Source organism: Bos grunniens, chromosome 13 (genome assembly GCF_055505025.1).
Source record: "Bos grunniens cultivar Pamir isolate PY7600 chromosome 13, Bosgru_T2T1.0, whole genome shotgun sequence".
Taxonomy (NCBI): Eukaryota; Metazoa; Chordata; class Mammalia; order Artiodactyla; family Bovidae; genus Bos; species Bos grunniens.
The window spans coordinates 57,552,391-57,580,065 of record NC_141177.1 but is presented as its reverse complement, the minus strand read 5'-3'; the positions used below and the strand labels follow the sequence as shown (position 1 = coordinate 57,580,065).

The following is a 27,675-nucleotide window of genomic DNA, read 5'->3' as shown; positions in this document are numbered from 1 at the left end:
GGTTAAGATGTCAGGTCAGGGGCTGCCTCAGAAACTGCCAGGGAGAGGCACAACGTACAGAAGTAGGATTGGAAAAGCCAGAGGAGACAGCATAAACATTTGGACACAAATTTGAAGGCGGAAGACTTTGCATCATAGGAAAGGACGTACAGGTAGAAGTGCATCTCTAATGAAGAGCACTATCAGTGGAAAACTGGGATTATGGATTTTGGGAAATAAAATCATCATTAGCTTTTCTGATATGACAAATGTGGGATTCAGCTTCTTTGTATTGCATTTTCTTCTTACTGTACTCTATTGTTTTATTAATTATATTTAAAAGTTTTCTCTTGGTTATTTTGATTTTTCTATCCATAAATGTAAAATAGTATTTTCTATTTTTTTTACCCTCTTGATCCTATTGCAACATTTTTGGATAATTCAAGATGATTACATTTTCAGTCTGTCACAGCAGTAAAAACAAACAAAAAAACAAAACATGCTTTGTCCATTAACTGCTTCTAAGAGTTGAAATGTGAATATACGAATCTATGCCATTTTTAGAATGTTCCAATTTCAAGGACCAATGGATTCTTTCTCCCTTTTTTAGATCAGTTGTGCAAAATCATGTTATCTTTAGTTTGGGCACATATGCATGGAAACTTTTCACCTATTTTCTTTCCATGCAGCTGCCAATGCTCTCCTTTTCATGTTAAAGAAACAAAAAGGAGTCCTATGCTTTCTTACTTTCAAGATCATCCAACTTCTTAATCAATCGTTGTTTGTTAAAGAAAATTTACATTGCTTTTGTTACAATGTTGAAGTCCCATAATTTGTACCAATAGGCCTTCTACAGAATAACTATCATGGAAATATTTTCAAATTATTGAAATTTTGGATTCAACTATGTGTTGGATGCTAGTCTTAGTTCAAGAATTCTTTTCTTCCCACCCCTTAATGCCCAATTTCAAATACTTTTTCAGAAAGAATCTGTGTAAGATAAAATTTCTAAGTCTTTCCATGTCTGAAAGTGTCTTTGTCTTCACGCATGATTGATAGTCTGAATACAGAATTATAGGTTCAAAGTCATTTTGCTCTCAGAATTTTAAAGATATGGTTATATATTTTTAGCATTCGTTGTTGCTGGTGAAAAACTTGATGTTAACCTGATTTATTATATCTTTGTAAGTAATCTTTTTTTCTCTTCATGGAAACTTTTAAGATCTTCTCTTTTTCCTTGGGGTTCTGAATATTCATGATGATGTATTTAGATGTGATTCTTTTTATTCATCAACCTCACCATTTAGTTGGCCCTTCTAGACTTTTCCACTCAGTAATTTTCTTTTATAATGGCTTAAAACTACTTTTTGCTATCCATTTTCTCTTTCTGGAACTTCTATAGTAAGGTATTAATCTTTCTTTTACTTTCACTTTCATTCACCTTTCTGGATTGAGCCCTATATTTCTTTACTTTTCTCTCATCTTCCATCTCTTTTTAACTTTACATTCTAGAGTATTTTTTTTTAACCTTTTGGAAAAATTAGTTTTAATTTGGCAGTCTCTTACTTTCCATGAACTCTTTCTTGCTCTGATTGTTTATTTTTTCATAATTGTATGTTTATTTTCTTAACTCTCTTTGAGACTATTAATTAAAATATCTATTGATTATATTCTGTTCTATGAACTATTGCTATTTGTTATAGGTTCAGTTATTTTGTTTGTTCATACCAATTCTTTTCCTTTATACTACCAATCCATCTCAAATATGATCCTTGTCAGTCATAGTTTTATGACCAAGGGACTAGGTTAACATACATAGGTAGATAGCATGGATTCCTGTGGCAGGTGTATAGGCTGAGTTCCTCAGTATACCTCCCCTTGACTGTCAGTCTTTCAGCATTTACTTTTGGATGCCTGAGAAGGAAGTGCATAGTCTCTGGGTCACTGCAGATCTTTACTCTCAGAGAACTGATAACCACTTAGAAGTTTTAGTTCTTTCTAGACATTTCTTTCAAGCTCTTTATAGAACAGATCTTTGTTTTTGGCTTGAGAATAAGTGCCATTACCGCACACAAGGAGAGGATGTGCCAACTTGAAATCCTTTATTACCTTGATATCTGCTTCATTTTCTACTTTCACTCTTGAAACCTATTGACTTTGAGCTTAAAACCTTTCTGGAAATTCTGCTTAAACAGCAGTTTCCGTTTCTGTTCCAGCCTTCTCCTGAGCATGTCCTGGGCTTGGCTGCCAACACTCCAGCTGATCATCAGTAGGATTCCAGAGAATTATGTCAAATCTTTGGTCTACTACTTCTTCTCATTCCATCTTGTATTTATGTACTGCCATTACAGTTGGATGTGGAGGGATGAGGTAGAGAAACATGCTCAATTCACCAACTTGAATAAGAACTCCAACTTAGGTCTTCTGATTGGTTTTATTCCCTTTATACCTAAAGATATGGACATCATATTCAGTTCTTTTGCTTATTTGGTTTGTGTCTTAGGTATACTATTTCACCTCTTTGTGTCCCAAATTTCTCAACCATTATTTAGGGAGAATGATAATGACCATATATAGTTGTAATATAAATTAGAGAGAATAGTATCAGTCATATAACAAGTTCAATGAGGATGTTTTAAGTGTGTATAGATAATATCTAATGCACAATAAGCACCCAATAAATAATAACTAAAAACACATGACTCAAAGCATACAAGTAAGCCCTATATTTAGTTCATAGTTGGCTATCTAACCACCAAAGTACTTTATTTAAATTCCAATGGGAATATTTTAAATGTACTTTATAGACTTACTTAGTTATTATTTCTAAATCAAAAGAATTGGCACATGCTATCTTTCTCTGAAAACTTACTACGAATGGCTGGCTTGTACCTTTTGTATAACATTATAAAATATTTTTATAAAATAGTAGGATCTTGAAAAAAGTCATTTAGAATAAAAAACTCCACATTATCAGATGGAAAATTTGACTTGAAGAGCTATGAGTAAGAACCAACAGAAAAAAGTTGGTAAGAAAATATGAGTAAGAACCAACAGAAAAAAGAAATTTAATGACCTAAAAAATTACTAACAAAAAAGAACATTTTCACTTAGATAGTGTAGCCAAGCACTAACATAAATGACTTGTTTAATGAAGTCCCCAGGAAACTCAAGGTATAACATTGTTATTATATATTTTAAGATGGACTAGTGTTCACATTAGATATTTTTCTCTGACAGAATACACTTTGTTCTTAATTTTTCTTCCCTGGCAATTAAAAAAAGTATCTTTGGACATATTATATAACTTTTATGAACTCTATTTTCCTCATCTATAAATGAATAAAAATATTTGCTCTTTTATAGAATAGTTATTTGAATAAAATGGGTCAATACAGGTGATCTCTTTGTACTGGTTTTCTTGACAAGGGAGTTTCCACCCCATTTAGAAATGGTCATATTCAAAGAGGTCATATAAAGAAGACTCGATGTGTTTGAAAAATAAACTGTCCTCTTGTCATTTAAAATTGAAACAGAATGTATCTCAAAATTATTCCAGTAAAGGAAAACTGTAAAATAAGACATTAGTCAGCTACTTTTGGGAAAGCAGCAAACTCAAAATATATTTTTCAGGAGGACAATCATCTATTATCAAACTCTTAAACCCTAGTACTTTTAGGATGTGTGCTGGACTTAACTTTGAAAAAGGATCATCTTCAAGAGTCCCAAAATAGTGGGTGAAGACTGACATTCTGATTGACCTTACTTCATTTTATATTTATTGGTTCTTTCTCTTTTTTTAAAACAAAACTTATTTTCTTCACAAAAAATATACAGATCTTCCCAAGGAAGGTGTGACCTGATTACCAAAAAGCCTTCCAAGAACAAGAAGCCAGACAGATGGAAGACATTTGTCACTATATAAAGTTTTGGCAAGCTTCTCTGGACATGTCAGCTGCAAAGTAGTGTGGGGGAGGAGAACATTTTCTTGCTTTGAGACAGACTGTCGTCAAGTTCTTCAAGATACTCTAGAGGCGATCAGACTGTGTTCTTGATTCTCCTGTACTTCTTGTAGTGATGGGTTTGAGCTAAATGATTAGAGATCATTGTGTGGGCATTTCTGAGGATGAGAAGCCCCAAATGAGGAAGTAACCCAAAGATGACTGAAAGATGAATCTAAAGTCTTCGAAATTGCTCTTTGTCCCCTTTTTTTCCCCCAAAACATTTCCTTTACTGTGTTTTATTTGATTATAACTGACATACAATGCAGCATTAGTTTCCAAAACTTAGTGATTCAATATTTTTGTACCTTATGAAATGATCATCATGATAAGTCTTAGTTATTATCTGTCACAAGTTATTACAATATTATTGACTATTTTCTCCATGCTGTATATGACATCCCTGTGACATATTTTATAACTGGAAGTTTGTACTGCTTAATCCCTTTCATCTTTGTCCCCTTTAAAAGTCTCTTTTCCTTGATCCTACCCCATTAGCAATGAACCTGTGACGTGTGCTCTTCTGTTCATGTACTATTTATGCACAAGTCATTTTAGTTAAATGATTTCTATATTTCTCATTATTTTGCTTACTTTTTATTTATACAATTCTGTTTTAAAAATCTCTTTCTGCTGCTATGTATACAACCAGTCTATTTCCCTACCGCTGCCTAGTGCTCTATTGCTACATAGTATGTAGAAATTGTCCGGTTCCAGGGATGGACAGATTGTCTTCGGTTCCTTGCCATTACAATGACATTGTGGTAAGCTTATATACCCCATTAGGGACCTGTGTGAGAATTTCCTGCACTGAAGGATTTCCTGCAGGATTTTTGGGTCACAAGGAGGGGTAAATGTAATTTTACAAAATATTGCAAGATTGCTCTCACTAGACAAGCTGCATCAGTCTACATACCCACTAGCAAGGCATAAGGGCTCCTATAGCCTCATATTCCTGCCAATATTTGGCATTATACCGCTTTCTAAGTTTTAGTTTAATGAATGTAAAGTGACATCTCACTATTGTTTTAGTTTGCATTTCTCTAATTACTGATTAGCTTAAGTATCATTTCATGTGCTTGTAAACTTGTTGGGCTTGCTCTTTATTGAACTGCTTGCTTATAGCCTTTGCCTATTTCCTATTGTGATTTCTATATTTTTGTTATATTTCAAGAGATTCTAGATATTATTTCCTTGTCAACTTTAGACAGTGCAATATTGCCCAGTCTGTTATCTTTCAGGTAACTTTGACCATAAGATTTCCCCTTGAGTGGAATTTTTAAACATTTTTGATGTTATTTACTCAATCAAAATTTTACCTTACAGTTTATGCTTCTTGGTTTTATTTATGAGGTCTTTCAATGTCTTGCCTCAAAATTATTCTCTTATAATCAACTAATTAAAGTTTTACCTTTTACAACTGGATCTTTACTGGGAGTTCACCTTTGCACATGGTATTTGGTAGGGATCCAGTTATTTTTATCTATTTATTGAGCCAGGTTTCTACTCCTGTCAGCCTTTATCATACATACAAGTGTCTTATGTGCATATGTATGTCTCTGAGTTCTCTATTTTGTTTCACTGCTTCCCCTGTGTGTTGTCCATCCCTAGTCAGTCAGTACTGTGAAAGAAAGTGAAAGTGAAGTCACTCAGTCATGTCTGACTCTTTGCGACCCCATGGACTGTAGCCTACCAGGCTCCTCTGTCCATGGGATTTTCCAGGCAATAGTACTGGAGTGGATTGCCATTTCCTTCTCCAGGAGATCTTCCTGACCCAGGGATCGAACCCAGGTCTCCCGCATTGTAGACAGATGCTTTACCATCTGAGCCACCAGGGAAGTCTGTACTATTATGTTTTATTTCCATGGTTGGATAGTACGTCTCAATATTTGCTTTGGCAAAGCCTAAAGCCTCCCTCTTTCCCCTTTTCACAGCTTCTATTTTTCTACTTAAAGAAAGCTGTCAAGTTTCTAAAAAAAAAAAAACTATATAGAATTTTGATTGGTTCTGCATAAAATTTATAGCTCTATTTGATGAGAATTGACATTTTTAATACAGTAAATTATTCCCTGAGAGAATTTGATGTCTTTCCATTATTCAGATCATCTATTTCATCCTTCATTAGAGTTTCAAATTTTCTCCATAAAAGTTTTGTGTATTCTTGATTAAGTTACCTACTAACATAATGGGTTCTGTCCTATTTTAAATGGAATATTTTTAGTTATAACTTTTTGTTGGAAATTGTTGGTGTATATAGAGATTTTTGAACACTGATCTGGTATCTACCAACTTTACTGAACTTTCTTATTGTTCTCATATTTGTCTGTTGATTTTACTGCTAAATAAAGGATCATATCATCTACAAATAATGACAGTTTACTCTTTTTTTTTTTTTTATTCTTCCAATTTTATTTTATTTTTAAACTTCACATAATTGTATTAGTTTTGCCAAAAATCAAAATGAATCCACCACAGGTATACATGTGTTCCCCATCCCGAACCCTCCTCCCTCCTCCCTCCCCATACCATCCCTCTGGGCCGTCCCAGTGCACCAGCCCCAAGCATCCAGCATCGTGCATCGAACCTGGACTGGCAACTCGTTTCCTACATGATATTTTACATGTTTCATTGCCGTTCTCCCAAATCTTCCCACCCTCTCCCTCTCCCACAGAGTCCATAAGACTGTTCTATACATCAGTGTCTCTTTTGCTGTCTCGTACACCGGGTTATTGTTACCATCTTTCTAAATTCCATATATATGCGTTAGTATACTGTATTTATGTTTTTCCTTCTGGCTTACTTCACTCTGTATAATAGGCTCCAGTTTCATCCACCTCATTAGAACTGATTCAAATGTATTCTTTTTAATGGCTGAGTAATACTCCATTGTTACTCTTTTCTCTTCAGATCTTTACATATCATTTTTTCCCTAGAATTCTTGAATTGGTTGTGACTTTCAGTAACTATGTTAAACAGCATCAGGGATAACAAACATTTTTGATTTCAAGAGAACATCTTAAAAGAAAATGTTTTTCCTTCAAAGTATAGAGTTGATAGAGGCAAATTTTACTAACTTAAGCATTTCCTTCAATTTCTAGTATACCACTAAAAAATATCAGGTGTTAGAACTTTTAACTGTCATCTTTCAGGTAACTTTTAGAAAATAATTAGTGGTGTTGTTGTTTAGTCACTCAGTTGTGTCCTACTCTTTGCAACCCCATGGACTGCAGCACACCAGGTTTCCCTGTCCTTCACCATCTCCTGGAGTTTGCTCAAACTTATGTCTACTGAGTTGGTGATGCCATCCAAATATCTCATTCTCTGTTGTCCCCTTCTCCTGCCTTCATTCTTTCTCAGCATCAGGGTCTTTTCCAATGAGTAGGCTTTTCGAATCAGATGGCCAAAGTACTGGAACTTCAGCTTCAGCATCAGTCCGTCCAGTGAATATTCTAAGTTGATTTTCTTTAGGATTGACTGGTTTGATCTTCTTGCAATGCAAGGGAGGCAAGAGTCTTCTCCAACACCACAGTTTGAAAGCATCAGTTCTTCAGCACTTCTTTATGATCCAACTCTCACATCCATATGTTACTACTGGAAAAAACATAGTTTTGACTAGATGGACCTTTGTTGGCAAAGGAATGTCTTTGCTTTTCAATGTGTTGGCTACGTTTGTCATAGCTTTTCTTCCAAGGAGCAAGCGTCTTTTAATTTCATGGCTGCAGTCACCATCTGCAGTGATTTTGGAGCCCCCTCCGCAAAAGTCTGTCAGTATTTCCATTGTTTTCCCATCTATTTGCCATGGAGTGATGGGACCAGATGCTATGATCTTTGTTTTTTGAATGTTGAGTTTTAAGCCGGCTTTTCTACTCTCCTCTTTCACCTTTATCAAGAGGCTCATTAGTTCCTCTTCGCTTTCGGCCATAAGGGTAGTTTCATCTGCATATCTGAGGTTATTGATATTTCTCCCGGCAATCTTGATTCCAGCTTGTATTTCATCCAGGCTGGCTTTCGCATGATGTTCTCTGCATATAAGTTAAATAAGCAGGGTGACAATGTACAGCTTTGATGTACTCCTTTCCCAATTTTGAACCAGTCCATTGTTCCATGTCCAGTTCTAACTGTCGCTTCTTGACCTGCATACAGCTTTCTCAGGAGTCAAGTAAGGTGGTTTGGTATTTCCATCTCTTAAAGAATTTTCCTCAGTTTGTTGTGATCCACATAAAGTCTTTAACATAGTTTTTTTTTTTTTTTAATTCCTTTGTATCTATTCATTCTGCATTTATTTGCATATTTCCTGTTTGCATATTTTCTCTTTAATTCTTGAGTCTCCATTTATTTTCTCAAATTTAGTTTTTTTATAACTAAAAATTGTTACTATTTTGAAATATTTTTAGACTTTCAGAAGATTAGCAAAGATAATAAAGTTTCCATTACCTTACCTAGGTGCAAACGCTTCACCAAACTTCCTATAACATTAACATCTTCCATGAAATGATCAAAATTAAGAAATTCATATTAGTACAACACTATTACTTAAGTTACAGATTTTATTCTTATTTCCTCAGTTTTTCCATTAATGTTCTATTTCTCTTCCAGGATCCAAATAGGTTATCATATCTTATAAACTGAATTATGTTTCCCCAAAATTCACACATGGAAATCCTAACCCTCAGCACCTCTGAATGTGACTGTATTTTGAGACAACATCTTAAAAGAGATAATTAGGTTAAAATGATCTTGTTAGGATGGGCCCTAATCCAAGATGTTTGTGTCTTCCTAAGAAGAAATTAGGACACAAGAACACACAAGGATCATATGAAGACACAGAGAGATGACAGCCATCTACAAGTCAAGGAGAGAGGCCTCAAAAGAAACCAACTGACACCTTGCTCCTGGACTTTTAGATTCCAGAATTATAAGAAAATAAATTTCTGTTTTTTAAGCCATCCAGTCTGGGTACTTTGTTATGGCAGCCCTTGCAAACTAATATATCACTTGCTTTTCATATTTCCTCAATATTTTTCTCATAGTTCCTTGCTTTTCATATTTCCTTAGTCTTCTCCAATCTGTAAGTTTCTCAGTCATTTCTTGCCTTTAAACCATATTCTCTTACAATTGACACTTCTGAAGTGTGCTGGTAAAGTATTTTGTTGACTATCCCTTAATTTGAACTTGTCTAATGAAACAAAAAGTTTCTTAGACAACAAACTTGTCTAAGAAAACAACAGAGGGAAAATGCCCTTCTCACTGCATTATACCACAGAGTACATAGTATCGATATGTCTTTTTACTGGTGATGTTAACCTTGGTCAGTTAGATAGTGTGGTGTTTCTCAGGTTTGTCCATTCTAAAGTTACTATTTTTCATTTTCCATACTTTATTCTAAATGAATCACTAAGTTAAGCTCACACTCAAGGGGAGGTGTTTAATAGATTCAGAATTGCAGTTCTGCAAGATGAAAAGAGTTCTGGAGATCGTTTGCAGAACAATATGACATACTTAATACTACTAAACTGTGGGCTTCCCTGGTGGCTCAGAATCTGCGGCAAATGAATCTTTACTGGTAAAGAATCTGTCTACAATGTGGGAGGCCTTGGTTTGATTCCTGGTTTGGGAAGATCCTCTGGAGGAGGGAATAGTTACCCAGTCCAGTATTCTTGCCAGGAGAATTCCACGAACAGAGGAGCCTGGTAGGCTGCAGTCCATGGGGTCACAACGAATTGGACATGACTGAGCGACTGACAGTTTCACTACTAACCTACACTTAAACATGGTTACGACAGTATGTTTTATTATATTTATTTCATAATTAAAAAAAATTAAAAAGCAAAAAAACGAAAACAAAAAACAAGCAGCTCTTCTTTAGTTCATGCTTTTCTCCTTGCATTCCATCACAGTCAGCTGGAAAAAGCCAGAGAGTACTCTCTGCATTTTACTTATAACGTTCCTTGGCCATATCCACAAGTTCATTTGCTTGCAGGTAACAGCTTTGCCAAACTTCCAACTATTATACAACAAAGGTTGCTTTTTTTTTTTTGTCTCCAGTATCATTCCTACATTGTCCTTTAAGACTCACCATGTTCTGGCTTTAACCATTTCTTTTAAGGCCTTTCCAGCTTCTGCCTCTGCCTGGACCCAAAGCCAGAGCCATAAGTTTTAGGTTTTTGTTATGTAAGTAACCCCTGTTAGGCACCAGACCTTATTCTGATCATCTATTGTTCGGAGTAAACCACTGAGCGCAGCTGGTCTACCAGCATCTGGTTTTTATCAACTCTTCAATTTTGACTGAACTTCTGCCCTGATTCCCCTTCAATGTTGACTAATGGGATGTTACTGTCAATTTTTGTATTGATGGAAAAGGAAAAACATTGCCCAAGGTGAGATGGTGAAGAAACAAAAGCAGAATTTCAAAACTTTCTGTCAACCTATCCAGTTTTCCTTTCCATTCATTAGCCCATAGCAGTCCATGATAGTTTTCTGTTTGCTCAGGTTTTCACTCTCTCTCTCCCTTTTTGGTCATGGTTTTTTAAGCTACTATTTGCATCTCTCTAGCATCTGCCATTTTCCACGGTTACTTTTTGGGGTGGCTGATTTAGGAGCTGAGGGAAAATATTAAAAAGACACAGACAATGGAAATTTTGCCCATGGGAAAAACAATCATTAAAAACCAAATATTATAACAGAGAGTACTAATGGTATGAAGAAGGTAAGCATAGTATATCATGTGGAGAATAGAGAAGTAGTTTCTAAATGAGACTTGTAGTTTATATATATGGTTTTAGAAAAGAGCCAGATAGAGGCTACAATAAGGAGAGCACAGCTTAGGCAAAAGGACTTCAGGTATAAAGGTATCTATAAAAGAATGATTTTCTGAGATAACATGAATTATTTAGGACCTCTGAGTAATTCTGAATTGTCTAGAACAAAGAATGTATGTGAGTGAGTGAATGGAGAAGTCAGAAACAAGAGGGGCCTGGATATAATGTTATACCAAGGAACCTGGATTTCATTCTTCAGGAGAGTGGGAAATATTGATTTAGCAGCATTTGATGCTTAAGCTTTAGGGCCCCGTGCTTGCATGGGGAAATTTCTAAGGTCCTGGATCAAGCACTAACAATGAGTTTTGTGGTCAACTGTTATTTTTTTGTAAAATTTGCAAAAGGAAGATATAACTAAATGGTCTCTTTCTACTACAATTTTCCCTCCATTACATTTTCCCTGGGCTGTGGGCATTTTTGGAAATTGGTTAAGCAGAAGTTCTGAATTATTTAACAATACATACTAAATTAGTTTGTAGTCACGTCTCAGTTATCGCTAGCCATCCTGGTATAGAAAAGCCTTCTAGTAATGAAATTACTACCCATTCAGCAGTAATAACACAAACACGTAAGGCCAAAGGGTCATATTGTGATAAAAATAAATATTAATGATTTTGTACTTGTTTCTTAAAGAAGGACGCTAAACCTTTCTTAAAGAAGGGCCTACAAATCGAGACCTTCATTGGAGCAATGCCAGACAGGGCCAAATAAGTAAACTATTACAGAAATTTTTTAGCTCCATGAGAGATGAAGAAGGCCTGAACAAGGCAGGATTAGCAGAAATGGAGGGGAAGAGTCAAGGTACCTGGAGGGAGTAGAATTTAAGGAACTTGACAAGTTGTTTTGATTTGGGGGATGAGTTTCATAACAAGTTATCTACCAGGTAACTGTAAGGACGGAAGCCCATACACAGAGAACGTTAAGGAAATTCCAAACTTGGTTGGCGGATGAATCTTGTTTTGGCTTTGAGGCCTTGTAGAAGTCAAAGAAACAAGGAGAGAAAAATGCTAGTCTGCAGGTCAGCTAAGCACCCAAAGATTTGGGGAACGTTATCTGCTATATTTTCCATTCTCTGGAGACCACTTACCAGTCTCTTTTTGGCCCTTGTCTTCCAGTCTTCAACCCACAAAACATCAGCCACTTCCGGGCCCTCAGCGCTTCCCAGTGGTGCCGGCTCACCGGATGTGGTAGCGGCACTTCAGCCTCAGGAGAGAGTGCTCAGGGGAACAGCGCCCAGGCTTGGCGTGGGTCTTCCCAGGCCCAAGCCCTGCCAGCGCGCATGCGTGAGGCTTTTAGTTTTTGAGCGTCTGCCTTGCACTGGAGCCTAGTGGGCTGCCGTCTATGGGGTCACACAGAGTCGGGCACAACTGAAGTGACTTAGCAGCAGCAGCAGCTTGCACTTGGCTGCATGATTTTCGCCACTCGGAGAGCTTTCTCTTCCAACTTAGTCTCGCAGACTTCCACTTCCCCTGCAGGAAGTGTTGGTGCCTTCCCGAGGGCTTTGTAGCTCCCCAGGCGCCAAGGCCCAGGTACTAATGAAGATGAGTCAGCATTGATTTCCCAGCTGGTAAGCACATGGCTCATTACCTTTGGTGGTTTTGCACTGAGCCCTCGGAGCATTGTGAACTGGGTTTCAAGTCTACGGAGACTTTTTGGTTCTCGTGTAGGAATGTGGAATTAAAAAAAAAAAAAAAAAAAGGCGGAAAACTCTAGCCCTTAAGATACCAGTTTCTTAAACCAGATTTCTCAGGGAAGGGACCAGAGGTAATTGCATCCTTCTGGAATCCCTAATTAGCCCTTGTTCCTAAGCCAGCTCTGGAGGGTTTTGAGATCTTCACTATCTTGCGACTAAAGTGTAGCGGTTAGTGGAAAAAAACTTGTGGAATAGAAATGTATGTTTTTATTGATTTGCTACTTACATTCCTAAGCTGTGCTTGGGGCTAGTGCACTGGGACGACCCAGAGGGATGGTATGGGGAGGGAGGAGGGAGGAGGGTTCAGGATGGGGAACACATGTATACCTGTGGTGGATTCATTTTGATATTTGGCAAAACTAATACAATTATGTAAAGTTTAAAAATTAAATAAAATTTAAAAACCAAAAAAAAAATAAATAAATAGCAGAAGTAACTTTATAGGCAAATTAAAACAGGCAAGTGCAAATAAAATTCAAGGCAAAAGTCAAAAAAAAAAAAAAATGTAGCGGGCATAGTTCAGTGGGAAATTTTATGTCATAGAAGAAGATGACTGGTAACTTAGTGTGTGGATACAGAAGTGCCCGTAATTGTACCTTGAACCAGTGAGTTAGAAATCTTACTTCAGTGAGGCCTATGCTGATCACCCTTTGAAAAAATCTTAACCTTCTCTGTACTCCCGTCCATCCCCCTTACCTACTTGAAGGTAGTTTTTTCCCTCCATCTCACTTTTTAGTTTGTATTACTAAGTGTAATTTACTTATTTATTATGTATGTGCTCAGCATCCGGCTCCTCTATTCATGAAATTTTCTGAGGAAGAATACTTATTTATTATAGCCGTGGTTTATTATTTATCTGACTAGAGTTAAACTTCGTGAAGGCAGGAATTTTTTTTTTTTCAGCTTAGTAATGTCAGAGGCCAAGAATAATTTTGGCCCATAGTAGATGCTTGAAAAGTAATATATTAAAAGAATGAAAAGCTGAATATATTGTTTTCAAAAGATCTAAGTGGAGCCTGGGGTGGGCTTGCCTGATTGGCATGAATATGTGGAACACAATTTTATGTGAAGTCCTGATTGATGAAGACAGCAAGTCAACCAGTGTTTATAGAATGCCTGTTGTACCCCAGGTGTTAACTTTCCACATTCCCCAGAATTTAGCATCCATTCTCTATGAAATATTCTGATACTTTTAAAGACATTTTAAACCTTTGAGGTTTCTTGGGAGAGACCGTGGCATCTCTTATCTTGATATGCATGTATCAGATCAGATCAGATCAGTCGCTCAGTCGAGTCCGACTCTTTGCGACCCCATGAATCGCAGCACGCCAGGCCTCCCTGTCCATCACCAACTCCCGGAGTTCACTGAGACTCACGTCCATTGAGTCCGTGATGCCATCCAGCCATCTCATCCTCTGTCGTCCCCTTCTCCTCCTGCCCCCAATCCTTCCCAGCATCAGAGTCTTTTCCAGTGAGTCAGCTCTTCGCATGAGGTGGCCAAAGTACTGGAGTTTCAGCTTTAGCATCATGCCTTCCAAAGAAATGCCAGGGCTGATCTCCTTCAGAATGGACTGGTTGGATCTCCTTGCAGTCCAAGGGACTCTCAAGAGTCTTCTCCAACACTACAGTTCAAAAGCATCAATTCTTTGGCGCTCAGCCTTCTTCACAGTCCAACTCTCACATCCATACATGACCACAGGAAAAACCATAGCCTTGACTAGATGAACCTTTGTTGGCAAAGTAATGTCTCTGCTTTTGAACATGCTATCTAGGTTGGTCATAACTTTCCTTCCAAGGAGTAAGCGTCTTTTAATTTCATGGCTGCAGTCACCATCTGCAGTGATTTTGGAGCCCAGAAAAATAAAGTCTGACACTGTTTCCACTGTTTCCCCATCTATTTCCCATGAAGTGGTGGGACCGGATGCCATGATCTTCGTTTTCTGAATGTTGAGCTTTAAGCCAACTTTTTCACTCTCCACTTTCACTTTCATTAAGAGGCTTTTGAGTTCCTCTTCACTTTCTGCCATAAGGGTGGTGTCATCTGCATATCTGAGGTTATTGATATTTCTCCTGGCAATCTTGATTCCAGTTTGTGTTTCTTCCAGTCCAGCATTTCTCATGATGTACTCTGCATATAAGTTAAATAAACAGGGTGACAATATACAGCCTTGACGAACTCCTTTTCCTATTTGGAACCAGTCTGTTGTTCCATGTCCAGTTCTAACTGTTGCTTCCTGACCTGCATACAAATTTCTCAAGAGGCAGATCAGGTGGTCTGGTATTCCCATCTCTTTCAGAATTTTTCCATAGTTTATTGTGATATACCAGACAATAAATATGTGTTGAAAGAGCAAATGGTTTTAAGGCGTTAGGAGAAGAGAAAGTCTACCATTCCAGTATTCTGGCCTGGAGAATTCCATGGACTGTACAGTCCATGGGGTTGCAAAGAGTTGGACATGACTGAGCGACTCACTTTTACTACTTGGAAATTTAGCTCTTTATTGCATGAATAGTATTTGTTTTATGGGATTATAGTCCACAGCGGTAGTATTTTGCAAACTGGGGCTATTTCTCTTAATGTTTTTATGATAAATTTTTGCATCATCCTTTGAGTGATCCTCTGAAAAATGAACTTACACATACTCTGGGTTGTCTGGATAACTAAAAACTGATATCAGGTTTTGCTGTGCCTCTGTTTTTAAGCATGGTAGTACTAGGTAGTGTAGTACATACTTTACAGGTTAATATGAAAAGAATGGAAACAGCCTTAAAAAGTAAATGATTTATTCACTCTAGATGAAGCCCAAAAGACATTAAGCAACTCTGTGAGAAAATTTCACAGTAGTTTAAAAGGAGAAAACAGATGAGAAAAATGAGTCGTAACATATGGTATTAGGCTTCCTGAATTAGCTGTTGTACCGTATTCCTTTTCTGAGAGGTGATTTAGTTTGGCACAATGTAATCACTGATTTTTTTAAATAATATTTTAAATTTAAAAATTGTTGGCTGTATAGCTTTTACATTTGTTTTGTTATTTTATGTGTATGTTTTGTAGCTAGAAAAACTATAATACAAGGAATTTGAGGAAAGAGATGCTTTTTTTTTCCGATCTTATCTCCCCCTCTTAACTCATTCCCTCCTCCTCCCTTGCCCCAAACTTCCCATCCCTGGCCCTGCATTGGGGAGTAGAAGTAGAAAGAAATGAGATGAGGGCTTTAAAAAAAATTTATTTTGACAAAAGAGGTATTGGGAGCAAGTATTATTTCCGAGTCAACTTTGCTACCATGTCCAGAGTGATTCTGTCTGGAGGTTAGCCAATCAACAAATACTTATTGAACAGCTGGTGTGTGCCAGGCATTATACAGGGAGCTGAAACAGGAACAGTGCAGAGCCCGCCTTTGGTGCTTACACAAAACTAATAACTTGCTGTTTCTGTTCTTTTGTCTCTACCTACACTGGCACACTTTAGATGAGTATGAGTGGGCAATTTGGAGAATTTTAGTGCATTCTTGTGCTGATTTGTCTGATTTTTAGGTTAGAACACGGAATTAGAAATTGTAAAGGCTCAGATTAATTTGTTCTTTTTGTCTTTCTCTGTTTTAAGGGGTGTCATGAAAGTAGACATAAATCTTCAGAAGGTGGACATTGACCAATGTTCAAGTGATGGCTGGTTTTCAGGAACTCACAAATGTCACCTTAATAATTCAGAGGTAAGAAAACGGAGATAAAATTCTCTGAAATCAGAAGCTCAGAAATATATTACTTCTGAGTAGCTTGTATTTGTGTGTGTAAGTGAACAAGAAGTATCTTACTGGGGGGAAAAATCTGTTATGCACGCCTGACTGTTGCCAAATGAACTGAAAGAGGAGTAGAAAATGAAATTTGTGCAGAATAACTATTCATTTAGGGACTAAGAGAAGGCTGAAACTAAAATTATGTCTGAAGTTTGGCTTTAGTCAAAGTCTGACCCTATTGTTCAAAATGAGCTGGAAATTAAAATAGCCATGAAGTGAGAAACCATCCCAATAGGGGTCAACCAAATTATGCACATTTTATGGAATATGATGTTTTTTGAAACAGTGATGCTATTCGTTCAGACACCCTGCCATCTGTCAGAAAAGCAGTAGAGAAAGTATAGCCAGGAGATACTGAGAAGAAGGAGAAAACTGTTTGCAGGAAACTGGAAAGGAGATGTGTGTATTTGGTGTGTGTTCTGCAGTGTTCAATTCCTGTCCGTACTTAATTTCATGGAATTCCAGTTGGCAAGGAAGAGGCGGAGAAATCATTTGTCTGGAAATAAGACTGTCACTTGTCTTCTTTAAAAAAAAATTTTTTTAATTGAATGAAAGAGTCTTTAAATTTTGTGGTGCTTTACAATTGTCAAGTTTAACACAGATGATTTCATATAATCCCATAATAACCCTTTTTTCCTCTACCCCCATATTGCCCCTCCCCTCATTCCCTCTCCTCACTGATAATCACTAGTTTGTTCTCTGAATCTGTGAGTTTGCTTCCTTTTTTTTTTTTTTTAATATAATCACTAGTTTGTTGCATTTTTTAGATTCTACATTTAAGTAATATAGAGTATTCGTCTTTCTCTGACCAATTACACTTAGCATAATGCCCTCCAAGTCCGTCCATGTTGCTGCAGATGGCAACGTTTCGTTCTTTTTATGGCTGAGTAGTATCCCGTTGTGACTTTGGGTGTGCTCAGTCACTTCAGTCATATCTTACTCTCTGCAACCCTGTGGACTCTAGCCCACCAGGCTCCTCTGTCCATGGGATTCTCCAGGCAGGAATACTGGATTGGGTTGCTGTGCCCTCCTCCAGGGGATTCTTTACTGCTTGAGCCATTGAGGAAGCCTGTATATACATATATGTAATATATGCCACGCCTTCTTTGTCCATTCATTTGCGGATGGACACTTAGGTTGTTTCCATATCTTGGCTATTGTAAATAATGCTGCTATGGGTATTTGGGTGCTTGTGTCCTTTTTAGTTAGTATCAACTGATATTCTATAATTTCAGAGGTGGCATGTGATGACATCCTCATTTCATTTTTAGTAATCTTATTTCTCAAGTCCCCACATGCTCTAAAACAAGGGTACACTAAAACTCCTGACCTTAAATACTTCAGCTGTCTCTACTTTGAGTCCATGAATTTATGAGGAAAGTCAGCATGATTTATTTACAATAGGGGATATTCCTGTAAATGTAGTAATCTGCATCTTCAGTTTGAATTTTTGCCACATTTCCCTGTAGCCCACCATGACCCAAATAATCTTCCACAGTTCCACACATCCCCCCTACATTCCACACACACCTTCACCTGCCCTCTGTTCTTCCCACCACAATATCCCTCAACCCTCTCACCCCCTAATCTCCCTAGGAACCCGCATAGTCCCCTATATCTCTCTAAGCCCATCACATAGTCCCAGCATGTTCCCACGACCCCCACTTACTCAGTAACCCACACACCCTGACTCCCACATCTTGATATACTTCCACATAGCCCACCCTCCACCCCACCTTGATCGCCATCATTTCCTTCTTCCCAGTTGGGACCTTATTATGTAAATGAAGTATTTCTGTCTTGTCAAGTCACAGAGGTCAAGATGCCCTTTTCACCTCTGCTTGATATTTTTCTTATGGATTTGAACTTTTCCAAGTTCCCACTTCCCTTTGGATGGTTCTGGCATTTCTAAACATATGAATTTCAGTGATTTGGTAAATATCTTTAACCTGATTATTGTGTCCATGCCAGTGGCATAGCGCTTCATAGCTTTGTCTTTTAGCCAGGTTGGAATTTTTTTCTGCATGAGTGTCAGATCATGGATATTGATCTGTGTGTGCTTATTTCTGTATAGCCTTGTTTCAGTGGTGTTCCTGGGTGGTTCAATCAGCAGTCTGTCCAGAAACAAGGAGATATTTGCTTATCAGTCTGTTACAGTTGTTGCTTGCCTCTAATAATCTTGATGTAGTTTTCTTTTTCCTTATAGCACATCTGTTTATTTGACTAGGTGGTCTTATTGGATGGCTTTTTAGAAGATTGATTTATTTTCATTACATCAGGCTTATCAATTTTCTGTGGGTTGTGTCTTTTTAAAGCTGTCAAATAAACTAAATTATTTCAAGATAAAATATTATCCTTTGTTCTGGTAAACAGAGATTGGGGTGAAATGTGTAACTTTTGGCTTTATATATAGCAGCATTGTATTTATTCAATTCCTATAGGAAAAAAATGAAAAAACTCACCCTGTAAGACAATGAACAAACAGTTCAGTGAATCTCATTTGACAATGTTGTACAAAGGTTCAGTGATCAAAAAATAACATCAACAAACAGTAAATCTACAAAGTGCCTGTTTGACTTAAACTCTGGATCCCTGGACCCCCTCACTTGCTGAGGTCCTAGTGTTGGGAGTAGGAGATCTTGGTGTCCTAGATTGGCAGCCTCTGGTGCATAGTCTGATGGACACAGGGCTGGACTGGAACTCATCACATCTTTCTGTGGGGCTTCTGTCAGGTTCTGGAGTTGGTGCTGGTCACTGTAGGCACTGCTGCTGGTCTACACCACATTCTCAGACTCAGGAGTAACGATAGCCTTTCAGTTCCTTCTCTGTAGTGATGTGAATTGGAGACTAGGGTTCTACTGGCTTCTACTGATGTTTTTACTGCTTGGTAAAACCGAAACAAAGCTCGTGTTCAGGGTGTTTTTCATCTGCACTGGCTCTCTTTCGTTGCTTGTCACAAATCTGTTACAGACCCAAGGATCATTGTGTAAACTGACTTGTTTTGGGATGTATTTAACATGATTGGTATTTGTAAGAGGTATGGGTCGGTCTGGGCTGCCCAGGTGACTCAGTGGTAAAGAACTTAGCTGCTAGTGCAGGAGACATAAGAGATGTGGTTTTGATTCCTGGGTCAGGAGGATCCCCTGCAGAAGGAAATGGTAACCCATTCTAGTATTTTTGCCTGGAAAATCCCATGGACAGAGGAGCCTGGTGGGCTACAGTCCATGGGGTCACAAAGAGTTGGACATGACTTTAATGATTAAACAACAAAACAGGGGCCTGTCTATGAAAATCCACATCATTAGAAACAGAAACTTGCATCATGTTTACTGTGGGTTTTATTTTTTACCAATGTTTAACATTCTTCTCTTGTAAATACCACAGGGAGTAACAAATTTCTAAGTTGTAATTGAGGCAAGCTTTTCACTTAAAAAAAAATTTTTTTTTCCCAGTGTGTTGACTTTTCAGCCTCTGAGGTATCTTAAACTAAATACAGAGTCTGGTATTGGAAACAAATAAGTAGTATGTAACCAGTGACAGAAGCTTCAAGAGCATTTTAGGAAGGCATGGGATGGTTTGTGAGGAAAATGAATTCTCAACAAGTTTGGGTTGTTACCGAATTTAGGAGGCCAATAAGTGCTTTTTGAAGAGCATAGTAAAATGAGATCTCAGTTGACACCGTGAGTTGAACCAGATTCCAGGATTATTTTGGCCATTTTTATAACTGATCCAGATCACTGTTACCTGGACTCAATCATGTTTTCTGTGGCCATTCAAATAATTCTTGACCTATTTCATATCATTGTTTCATTTGGGTACACAGAATCCTCTCCTACAAAATAGTTTATTAAAAACATTGACATAAATTGTTATTTTTGTTTTAAAGGTTTTCTTTTGCTTGTTTCCTTCAGAGGATTTTTTAAAGTCACTATGTGAAGTATGGAACAGTGACCTTGAAACTTTTTGATTATATTCTATTAGTAAAAATGCTTTAAGCATTCACAAATAGTATTTGTATGTTTTTTAATCTGTAAAGTATATGCATCTTTTGTAATATATTTTGTATGTTATAAGAAAACTTAATTGGGTTGAGATAAAAATGAAACATTGTTTTAATGTAGATTATATTTTATAATAATAAATATTGTTGTTAGTCACTCAGTTGTGTCCAACTCTTTGTGACCCCATGGACTGTAGGCCACCAGGCTTCTCTGTCCATGGGGATTCTCTGGGCAAGAAGACTGGAGTGGGTTGCCATTTCCTTCTCCAAATATATTTGGTTACAATTTTTGAAAAATTTTCAGTGATAGTATTGTGATTTATTATGCTTCACCATTTAAAATTTTAAAAAGTCTTAGTTTAATACTTAGCAGTGCAGTGATTCAGAGGTCTCTCAGTTCAGTTTATTTTTATACTTAATTTTAATGTCTGTCATAGTTGAAAATATGCCTCAGAAGGATATGTCAGTCCACATTGAAGAAGTAAATTGTTGACTGTATTTGCTAAATAACAGTGTTCATTTTTCAGTTTCCAATTTTGCAAAGGTTTTTTTTTTTTTCCCCAGAAATATAGCTAGAAGTTTTTCATTTTACCTGATGTCAATTGGTCCCTGAAAACTAATTGGAAAGCTGGGCATTTTAATATTTTAAAAGAATAGGTTAAGAACCCACTCAGACTTTCATGGGGAATATTTTCAAATAGATAAGGAAATTTTATTTCCAAGTTTAAGCTGTATGGCTATGTGAGTATTTATAGTTTTTGACAACAAAAACCACATAACACTGAAAACATTTCCAAATCCATTTTCAAAATGCTCACTTCAAAAGGCTTTCTCACGGATTATTAAAATGTCACATTTACTTTGAAGGAAGAGCTTATATGTTTTAAAAAGTACCTGCTGCATACACACTGCTGACATCCACTTGTCATCATTGAGCAGGACAGCGAATTTAGAACACTTGCCTTTTTTTGTAAAGAGTGATGAATAATCTTCGAGTTCAGAAATAAGTAGTTCACTTTGAGATAATCAGAAAATCTTTGTGTGGGAAAAGTTTTTCCAGGTCACACACCATCTTACTGATATTATGAAGAATTGTAAATATTTTGCAATTTAAAATAATATACTCTGTAAATCCCCTTGGATGGTCAAATACAAAAGGTAATACTTTAGAAAAGTTCTGCGTTATGAGTATTATCATTCACCTGTCTCTAGAACTGTCCTGTTCAGTATGATAGCCACAAGCTTCATATGCCTATATTGGAAATCACTAAATAAAAGTAAGAATTCAGGTCCTTGGCCTCATTATCCTGATTTGAAAAATAAAATAGCCACATGCAACTACTGGACACTGGACAGTGTAGTGGACACGCCAGGCTTTTGAATATGGCCTAGCTTACAGTGCAGTCAAGCCACACGAGTTATTGAAGCCTTTCAAATCCCGGAATTTCCTTATGTGGGTGAATCATTTTCCTTAAATTCACTAAGGGGCATTTAAGGACCATTTGAAATGAATTTTGGCTAATGTAATCATCCGTATAATCTGCTGTATTAACTTAATTGAAAATTAATAATGAGAAATCAGCCAACTTTTGAATGCCATTATTTTACACTGAAAACTGTAAAAAGTCTTCCAGTAAATGGAAAAAAGTAAATGCTGATAATCTTCTAGATATTTACATTTCCATTGTGTTTGTAGTACTGATTCTGTTTTCTCTGATTACCAATACAAAATGTGATGATGTGAAATCCCACTCTTCTCCTTGGATGTAGGGTAGTGATCAGATGTTCAGTGGTGCCCAGCACAGTGCCTGGCACATTTATTGAATTAATAGAGGCTGCCCACTCTGTGCGTAGATGGCCTGCTTATAATATAGAGTTACTGCTTTTGGTTTCTCCCCATGGAATTGCTCAAAATAAAGTTAAACTTTTTTTTTCTTCGTAACAAACACACAGATATTTGAAGACTGCTGTCAGTATGCTTCTAAGTCTTTCTTTTAGGCTAGTTGTCTTCTGATTCAGGCAAGTATGGCTGTTTTACTAGGTTTAATCAAAAGAGGCCATACTACTACCGTATAACTCCCCATTTCTTTTTGAAGTTGTTTGAAGACCTAACTTGTTTGATTTTGTTATATAGTCCTTTCTAAAATTAATAGAAAACTGATTATATTTTCAGAGTTTTCACTATGCTCCTGAGAGTTATTTGGACTAGATATTCTGTATTGTTCCAAAACTAGGGCTAGAAAATATTATTTCAAAATCACTGTACTGAGATGCTTAACAAGTCAGTTAAAGGGAAACTAGGTCTCTCTTATTTTATTTTATTTTTTAACTTTTTACTTTATCTTGGAGTATAGTTGATTAACAATAGTGTTTTAGTTTCAGGTGTACAGCAAAGTGATTCAGTTATACATATACATGTATCTATCCTTTTTCAAATTCTTGTTCAGAGCTTGCTCTCTTGTTCAGAGAAAGGTGTTTCCAACAACAGAGCAAGGGGTCACCAGTGGCTGTTGCCATCTTGTGGCTAGGGGAAAGTGGGGGTGGAGAGAGGGAAGGAGGGAGGAATTTTGCAGGGCTTATAAAAATTTCATGCACCATTAGCTGTATAGTTGAAGTAGGTGCCTCTTAAGTATCTTTGCAGCCCTAAGATTTTATATGTCTAGTATACTGTAAAGGAAACCACTAAAAGGTATTTCCATCCAAAAGCAAAGCTCTGCCTACCCTTGTATTGGAAATACCTTGAATTCTCATACCACATGTGATCGTGCCTGCCAAACTCCAGATTTTCTTATTTTGCTCTGTGAAAATAATAAAGCAAATGGTTGTTCATTATTGTCACCTTCATTCAAGCTAGCTTATGGGATTTGATTTCTACTTACTCATTAAGCACTTTAGTAATGGTTATGCAGGACTAATACATTCCGATTGAAGTGAGACGGAAAAGTCAAATCATGTTTAGTTGACTTTAGATTGTGAGTCTGGAATAATGTGAGCCAGAAAGGAGGCATAAGAGGAGTATTATTTTTTCCTTTAAATTGCTTCTTTTTCTTATGAAGGAATCAGATACCAGGTACCATAGAGTAGAAGATAAATCCATTTTTCCACTATGATAAGGTCATAATATTCGGTATCTGCTTCTGAATAACACTCTTTTGTATATATTCCATGTCGTTGGATTGCATTACCAGCCTTTTTGAACTTGTTGATCTAATATTGGCACCTTTGAAGTATCTGCTTTGGAATTTACAAAGAGGGAGCACATCCTGTCTGTTTAAGGTGAACAGACTCTTTCTCTCAATCTATCTCTTTATCTGTCTGCTTGAGCTATAAAAACATTAAATCTTGATCTATAGCTTTCTACTTTATCAACTTTATGGACTACCTGAAATTAAAAAAAAACAACTGTTAACAAGATCTTATTCATAAGATCTTTTATGAGTAGTGTAGGTAAAGGCACTTTTCATAATATTTGCTAGTAATTAAATTTTAGTCAGCCCAAGTCTGAAGAGTCTATTAGACACCAGAAGTGAAACATCCCTTTGATACAAGTTTGTTTTTCGATCTCTGTGTAAGAAAATAATTATTTAAAAATAAAAAATAAGACATCCGTTTCATACTTACTTATTCTGAATTGCCTATTACTGTTATTCCTGTTTTCTAGATGAGAAAATTAAGACTTAGAGTGGTTTAAGTAACTTGACTAGGGTCATAAAACTAGTAAGTGTTATTTTAGAAAGTTAAACTCTAGGAAGGTACTATGGGTGACATATGATTGTTTGGAAAGAATCACTGAGTGGTAATGGCCCATGGGCTGATACTGTTAGTCTTGTGGTATTACCCATGGGGGTTCAGCTAAGGGGCATAGTAGAGTTTGCATAACTAATTGGTTAGAAGTATACCAATCAAGAAGAAGTGATCTAGCTCTCAGGTGGCCAAAACAGATTTCTGAGAGGGTATGGAAAGCTCACATGGAAATTCGGATTGGGATCCATACACAAGGCCTTCCATCATTTAGGTGTGTGAATGGCAGCAGCCTAAGTTTCTTTCTAGTGGTGTATTCTTGTTTCAATGTATGGCAGTGACTTGTGGTGGTAGGAATGTCCAGTTTGAAATTGAACTCAAGGGATAAGATCCATCTCCATAGATACAGATATAAAGGGTTTCCCTGGTGGCTCAGACGATAAAGAGTCAGCCTAAGACCTGGGTTCGATCCCTGGGTTGGGAAATTCCCTGGAAAAGGAAATGGCAACCCACTCCAGTATTCTAACCTGGAAAATTCCATGGACAGAGGAGCCTGGCAAGCTACAGTCCATGGGGTTGCAAAGAGTTGGACATGACTGAGTGACTTCACTTTCTTCTTTCCTTAGATATAAGTTGGTAAAGACTATACTCATTGTCTGGACATCAATTAAGAGAGCAGATGTGAAGGAAAGGGACCCTCTTCTTCCTAGCAGGGAATCAGAATACCAATCAGAATGTAGAAATGAAACAAGTGTGAATATGAAGGATTGCAACTCACTGGGTACTGGGATGCCAAGGAGATCATTATATATAAGTAAACTCTATTGCTGAAGATAAACACTTAAAATACTCCCAGAGTTCTCTTGATCAGAGATTAGAGTGGGACTGAGCTTAAAGATAGGCACATATATATGCAGCATATGCAACTTGGCTAGAATAGGCTGGGGCAAGGAGATTGTCTTACATACAGCAATAGATATGAGCTCAAAGGACTAGATTTCTTGATCTTTTCAATGTGGTGAGAGAACATCTGATGAAATATGAAGTACTGAACAGATTTGGAGTATGTAGCTAAATTTATAATGAGTCAATCAGAGAAGAAAATATCTCAACCTATTAAACCTTTGCTTTTGTCATTTCCAGTAGCAGAAAAATTGCTACTTGTCCAATTCTAGATATGAGAGGCAATCAGAATATACAGTGAGTGCCTGGGAGGGGGGGTGACTTTTTAGGGGTTAAATATAGCTTTGCATCATTAGCTTATGAGGAAAAAAATCCCATCATGACAGCAAATCAGATCTAATCTGGCACTCCCTGTGCTACAATTATATAAAATATGGTGGAAACTTGTCAAAGCTTTCAGTGAGAAATGAGGCTACTGATGCTTGGCAGCCCCCTTTTTTGAGCACAGTGAAGAATCATGTTGCTTAGCTACAGTCCTTGGTTGATTTAGAAAGCTTCAACTGACTATATTATTATACAAGAGTTAAACTCTCTTCCTTGATTTTTTTTTTTCTAAAAGAAAAAACCTTCTTTATCACCTTTTTATTTGGGGTATCTTTACCAAGTCACTTATATTTATTCACCCAGGACAAGTTTTGATTTAGCATTGTTTTCCCAAACCCAGGGTTTATAGATTGCAAGAGAACAAGTGGGTGTTGATGATACAAGCAGAATATAAAGTATTGAAATAGCTTAAATGCTTTTGCCGGCAAAGTAATGGGCAAATGTCTATTTCAACTTTTTTTTTTTTTTGGTCATTTGAAACTATTGTGTTTCCCTTCTTTTTCAGTTTATTCATAGTTTGAATTGCAGTTATCTTTATAATGCACAAGAATGTACAACATTTAATTATATTTTTGAATTTCAAAATGTAAACTGACTTAAAGTGTATGGAAAAGTACAGGGAACAGTGAATGAAACTGATGAAGCAATAAGTGTGGGGGCTGGATTTGGAACCAAAACACTGAAAACAGAAGGATTAAGGAAAAAACAAAGAGGAACTGTCAATGGAGAGGTTTACATCAGTTATTTGTTCATGAAGTAGAAAAGTGTTCATGAAGTAGAAACAGATTAAAAAGGGGGAAATGTCAGATGTGTCAGAGACCATTTCAATGGGATAAAAACACTCAAGGACTCTTAAGTCTAGAAAGGAATATTTTTTATACTGTTCTAAATATGTAGATATCCACTTTATTTTTATAGCTCTTCAGGAAAGAGAGCTGACCCTTAGGAATACTTTCTAACATCTTACCGTAATTATTGTAATGAAGTAGAGCTGTGTCCTAATCTCAATTATGTAACTATTCAGTAGATTTTACTATTGACTTGTCTGTATAATCTGTTTTATACTTGCAGAGGCACTTTTTTCCATCCTTACAGTTCCATGATTACCTGGAGGAAAGTCTATAGAGTTGATTCTGTATTTACATTCAATAATAGGATATTGGTTAATTGTCTTAAAAGTCTTGAAAGTTAAAGTGCTAGTTGCTCAGTCATATCTGACTCTTTGCAACCCCATTGACTGTAGCCCACCAGATTCCTCTATCCATGAAATTTTCCAGGCGAGAATACTGAAGTGGGTAGCCATTCCTTTCTCCAGGGGATTTTCCCCACCCAGGGTTAGAACCCCAGGTCTCCTTCATTGCAGGCAGATTCTTTACTCTCTGAGCCACCAGGGAAGCCCATTCTAATTCAAATTCTATTGAAGCCTAGATTTCATAGACTTAGAAGCTAAACCACTTGGTTTATGGACTTTGTTTTTATGGTCGTCTGCAAATCACCTTCATTTGCCACCCTTTAAAATACATTTGTGTAATATCATCATTTTCAAAGTGTGGTTCTGGAACCCCTCAAAGTGGGGAGCTGTTGGGATCCTCAAGACGCTGTTAAGGAAGTCTGTGAAGTTAAACCTTCACATAATAATTTTAATAATAACATGATTTGCCTTTTGAACTCTTATTTGTCTTATGGGTGTACAGAGGATTCATAAGATATGATATAGAAACAGATTAAATGCAGAAATATGACAATCTAGTTGTCTTCTAATAAGCCTTTTAAGGAGACTTTTAAGGAGATTTGCAGAAATGTAAAACAATGATACTCTTCTTGCTTTTTTTTTATTTTTGGAAGACATTGTTATTTTTCATAAACACATTATGTTAGCATGTTAATGAAATTATTTTAAAAATGAATTTATAAATATTTTTAAATTTTCTTCATTCAGTATTCAAGATGGTAAATATCAGTTGATATAACCAGCATAAATAAAAGCTCTTTGATATTCTCAACAATTTTCAGGAGTGAAAGGGGTCCCAAGATCAAAAAGTTTGAGGGATCTAATTTAGCACATTTTTAAGCTCCTGCATGATTCTGACCTTGACTCTGCTTCTGGTTTCTATGCTTTCTCTTCCTTCCTTCGATGATTCTACCAACTATTTCTCACTTTGGCCACCTGACAATTTCTGCATATCTTTGGAGTCCTAGGTTTTGCTCCTTTGTAACCCCCTCGGGAAGTTGTTCCCACTTCAGGCAGAGCAAGTTGTCTTCCATATATCACTATAAGGCTTCCCTGGTGGCTCAGATAGTAAAGAATCTGCCTGCAATGTGGGAGATCTTAGTTTGATCCCTGAGTTGGGAAGATTCCCTG

The 27,675-nt window shown here is 36.9% G+C and overlaps 1 protein-coding gene and 1 long non-coding RNA gene across 4 annotated transcripts in view; one reads left to right on the top strand and one right to left on the bottom strand.

Annotated features, from left to right (window-relative positions):
• Positions 1 to 27,675, top strand: part of GPR158 (G protein-coupled receptor 158) — a 305,034-nt gene that overhangs the window by 20,972 nt on the left and 256,387 nt on the right. For 2 of the 3 annotated variants that reach the window (XM_086334347.1, XM_086334349.1), the window contains one exon: positions 16,096 to 16,201. In XM_086334347.1, the coding sequence (XP_086190473.1) occupies positions 16,096 to 16,201 (106 nt within the window). Of the gene's footprint in view, positions 1 to 12,227; positions 12,366 to 16,095; positions 16,202 to 27,675 lie in introns of those variants that run through there. The other variant, XM_086334348.1, reaches the window with a different exon arrangement.
• On the bottom strand, positions 1,260 to 12,083 carry LOC147361046 (uncharacterized). The gene is made up of 2 exons (XR_015139655.1): positions 11,886 to 12,083; positions 1,260 to 2,428 (listed from the first exon to the last, which is right to left on the bottom strand). It is a non-coding gene; the product is annotated as an uncharacterized LOC147361046 (long non-coding RNA).